General features: G+C 36.5%; 1 protein-coding gene across 1 annotated transcript; it reads right to left on the bottom strand.

The window, feature by feature from the left end:
• Window positions 3,549-4,550, bottom strand: LOC109829024. Its single transcript, XM_020396069.1, has 5 exons — window positions 4,350-4,550; window positions 4,150-4,257; window positions 3,962-4,075; window positions 3,659-3,877; window positions 3,549-3,566 (listed from the first exon to the last, which is right to left on the bottom strand). The coding sequence occupies exons 1-5, from the start codon at window positions 4,500-4,502 to the stop codon at window positions 3,549-3,551; spliced, it is 612 nt and encodes a 203-aa protein (XP_020251658.1). The 5' UTR covers window positions 4,503-4,550.

Here is a 4,828-nt window from a genome sequence, read left to right as displayed (position 1 = left end):
GATGTTATATACATATAGGTCCTGTTACAATATACAATAATTGCCTGCAGGGCACCTATATCTAACATGGGGTCCCTCTAGTGTGCCTACGCATGGAAGGAACCAATATTTTCTTTCCATAATTGATGATTATTCTAGGAAAGTTTGGGTTTTACTCATGAAACAAAAATCTGAAGTTTTTGATAAATTTAAAAAGTGGAAAATTATGATTGAAAACCAAACGGGAAAGAAAATTAAAACTCTTAGGACAGACAAAGGTCTTGAGTTTTGTAACAAACAATTGAATGATTTGTGTACTACTTGGGGTATTAAAAGGCATAAATATGTTCCCTACACACCCCAGCAGAATGGGGTTGCTGAAAGGATGAATAGAACTCTCTTAGAGAGGGTGAGGGCTATGTTGGCCACATCTGGGCTCTCCAAGAAGTTCTGGGGAGAAGCTGTTTGTACTGCGGCCTATTTGATTAATAGGTCTCCTTCTGTTCCCTTAGGAGGGAAATGCCCTGAATTTGTGTTCACGAGCAAACCTCTTGATTTAAATAATTTGAGAATTTTCGGGAGTGCTGGCTATGTGCATCAAAAGATTGATAAGTTAGAACCTAGATCTAAGAAATGTGTTTTCTTAGGATATCCTGAAGGGGTAAAAGGTTATAGACTTTGGAATAAGAGTGAACCGGGGTTTAAGGTAGTGATAAGCAGAGACATTGAAAATAAATTTCCTTATTTACCTTTACATGTTCCTATTCCTGAAAATGATGCTCCAAATGAGGTGGAGCAAAAGCCTATTATTAATCAACCCAAATCATTTCCTGAAGAAAAATTGAATGATATAATTATTGAAAATCAAGATGAGATTATTCCAAATGAGGTGGAGCATGATATGCAGGAAATAGATAACATGCATGATTTGAATGATTATTAACTCACTAGGGATAGAAATAAAAGAACCATTAGGAAACCTGAAAGATATAGAGATTACAATTTGATTGATTGTAATATGTCTGAGTTTGCCTTTAATGTGTTTGAATCCCTTGAGTGCAATGAACCTAAGACTTATAAAGAAGCATTAAGGTCAAAATATTCTGTAGAATGGATTAGTGCTATGAAGAGTGAGATGGAATCCCTAAAAATTAACCAAACATGGAAACTTGTTCCTAAACCTGCTAGTTGTTCTGTAGTGGACTATAAGTGGTTGTTTAAGGTGAAACAAGAATATGAAAGTGTTAGGTTTAAGGCTAGGTTAGTAGCTAAGGGATTTACTCAAAAGGAGGGAATTGATTATGCTGAAATTTTTGCTCCTGTTGTCAAATTCACTACTGTTAGAATTATGCTTGCTTTAGTTGCTCATTTTAATTGTGAATTAAAACAAATGGATGTAACTACTGCTTTCTTGCATGGTGATCTTGATAAAAATATTTATATGCACCAACCTGAGGGCTTTGTGGGCCCTAAATTGCCTGATCATGTGTGTTTGTTAAATAAGGCTTTGTATGGTTTAAAATAATCACCTAGGCAATGAAATATTAGATTTGATAAATGCATGCAATCTTTAAAGTTCAAAAGGAGTTCTGCTGATTATTGCCTGTATTATAAGAATATAAACTCTGTGCCTGTATTTCTTGTAATTTATGTGGATGACATGTTGATTGTTAGTCCTTGTTTGAAGTCTATTGAGCATGTTCAAAAATGTCTTTGTGAAAATTTTGACATGAAAGACTTAGGTGATGCTAAAAGAATCCTAGGCATGAATATTATTAGGGACAAAAACAAATCTACTCTAGTTTTAAACCAAAGTTCATATGTTGAAAAAATTTTGAGTAAATTTGCTATGTCTAATGCCAAATCTGTGAATGCCATAATGGGGTGTGAATGGAGGGATAATGAGGGGGAGGCCAAAGGCCTCCCTCATCTCATAATAAATACTAAATTATGGATGGAAATTTTTTTTTTAATAGTTCTGTTAATAAAAATGGTAAATAAAATAACAAAATAATATAAAAAGAACACGATAAACCAGTATCAACATGGAATACTAATAAAATAAAAATATAATTGACTGAAGAAGAAAACAATATATAAAATAAAATAGTTAATTGTAAATATTCCTAAAGTAGCTATACCCAAACTAGAAAATGATTTACATGTTTTTACGGATGTCTCAGACTATTTTTAAGATGATATATGCGGATATGCTTCTTTAAAATTTATAAACCAATAACAAACACTAGTAGAAAACAGAGTATTGGCGACGGGGAAATCCGTCGCCAATGCAGTCAAATCCGTCACGAATGCACATTCGTGACGCCCAATTGCCCGTCACCAATAATCCCCTCGCCAATACACATTGGCGACGGGGTCATCCGTCGCCAATGTACATTGGCGACGGAGAGGTATTGGTGACGGGAAACATTGGCGACGGGTTTACCACCGTCGTCAATACACATTGGCGACGGGGTGCTTTCTGTCGCCAATGTGTTTTGGCGACTACGAGTTTGCAGTCGCCAAAACACATTGGTGACGGCGTGTTGTCCGTCGCCAATGTTTATTGGCGACAAAATGCACCCCGTCGCTAATGTTTATTGGCGACGAAAATCTAGCCATCACCAAAACACATTGGCGATGGAAAACACCCCGTCACTAATATGTATTGACAACGGGGTTGAACTCATCGCCAATGATTATTGGTGACGGAAAGCACCCTGTCGCCAATGTTTATTGGCGACGGCGATAAATGTACGTTGGCGACTGATTTCCCCGTCACCGATGTTCATTAGCGACGGACCTTTTCGTCGCTAAAGAATGTAATTCGAGAAAAAAAAAATCTACTTTTTGAGCCCCATTTGGGAATATATACCTGTTGCTTCCAATATTCATAAAATATTCAACAATATTCACATTCATCGATTCATATCTAACAATATTCACATTCATCAATTCACATCCAATAGTATTCACATTCATCAATTCACATCCAACAGTATTCACATCCATCAATTCACATCCAACAATAATCACATTCATCATTCATCGATTCACACACGCACACTATATATGCTCAACACAATCAAAAAATCGACAAAAGTAACAAAAGTAACAAAAAATCGACAAAAGTAACAAAAAAGTATAACTTCACGTATATATATAATCCGAAGGTCATTATATGCTCAACACAATCCAAAAGTCAATAAAAGTAACAAAAAAGTCTAACTCAGTACTCATTCATCGTAGTCATCTTGGTCCCTATCGTCGTGATCCCTATCGTCGGCAGCGGCTGCATCAAAATGTCGTATCGTACTGCTGCTTCCTACAGTACCTCCTCTAGCCTGAAAAGAATGTAAATCAATATGAGAATATATTCCAAATATTCATAATAACTGCATATATAAAATGACATACATACCTCTCCATCACTTATAGCTGCATGCTCATTAAATGCCATCCTCATGATATCCATGTATATAGGCTGCGGAAGCAAGTCCTTTAAGGGTTGAGAATCGATGAGTCGCTGAAAAACATCCCAGGTCATTTGTGCACCGCCTAACTCGTGTTTAATAGTGGGAAGAAAGCTTAAAACCAAAGAGGCTTCAACATTCTTCAACAAGTATTGACCAATCTTACCCACGACGTATGATGTGTCACATGGTTGCGTCGAGATCACAGATTGGCTGCTAGGCTTATTGGTGGTGGTGAATTTCTTAGCTACAACACTTGACAAAGGAACTCTTCCTTTCTTTCTTGGTTGTAAACCGTAAGCTCCGTCGACGACTTCCATCCACTCGTCTCTGGTCATGCGGTTAGGCTCTATAGGAGTGTCCTCTGTACCCTGAGACTGACTGACACGGGTCAAGACCTCGTTTTGAGAAGCTTCCACCGCCGCCTGTATATCATATATCATAAAAGTTAGAAACTTTGATGAGAAATCATTAAGTATATACAAATCTAAAATTAATCTTATACTTACGACCAATTCATTAATTTTCTCCACTTTTTTGTCATTTCCCTCTACATTTTCATAGCCCTGGGGCGGTGTATAAGCTCTTCTAGCAAGAAGAGCCGGGGGCATAGTCAAAGCGTCCTGTGATATATTAAATTTCAAAGTAAATGTATAAAACTAATCACATGATATCAGTTTTAATAATATGATCATACCGGGTTTTCACTCAAATACTTATGCTCGATCCGAGCATAAGGAGTAGATCCTAAGAAGTGATCGTATATCTTCATTTTGCGATTCACCGATGCTGTCTCACATATTTTCTACAAAATAAAGTACTTTATTAGTATGTGCGATGATTATATATAAATGAAAAATAATGTCATGATAATATCTTAAATTAAAAATAATCCACCTTCTTCTCACCCTCCCACTCGATAATGAGAGTCATCCAATTAAATGGATAAACTCTCTTATCAAGCTCATAGATCCTCTTCCAATCAGTAGATATTTTTGTAAAATATCTATTTTTTAGAGCACTCTTCCAACCCCGAATAAGCTTGGCCATTTTAGGGATAACATAATCCCAAGACTCTGGGTTGTCCTCAAGACAATAATGATCCTGCAAGTTACATGGCAAAAAAATTATACTATAAGAATAATCATTGTGAATTGTAAACAAAATAACCAGTATAATAGATAATTACCATGTGCTTCACCCAAATCTCCTTTATGCCTTTAAATTCTTGCTCCTCAAAGTTATGAGCAATGTTAATTGAGCATGGATCTCTTATTAAACAGCCTATCAGGTTATTAAATCTGACGGCCCAATCCCCAACAGGAATGTTGCCCTTCCACTCCAAAATGGCCCGGTACCCTTTCGGAGGTACTTTC

This window comes from Asparagus officinalis, chromosome 1, assembly GCF_001876935.1.
Source record: "Asparagus officinalis chromosome 1, Aspof.V1, whole genome shotgun sequence".
Lineage (NCBI taxonomy): Eukaryota > Viridiplantae > Streptophyta > Magnoliopsida > Asparagales > Asparagaceae > Asparagus > Asparagus officinalis.
This window is presented reverse-complemented; position numbering and strand designations above follow the sequence as displayed.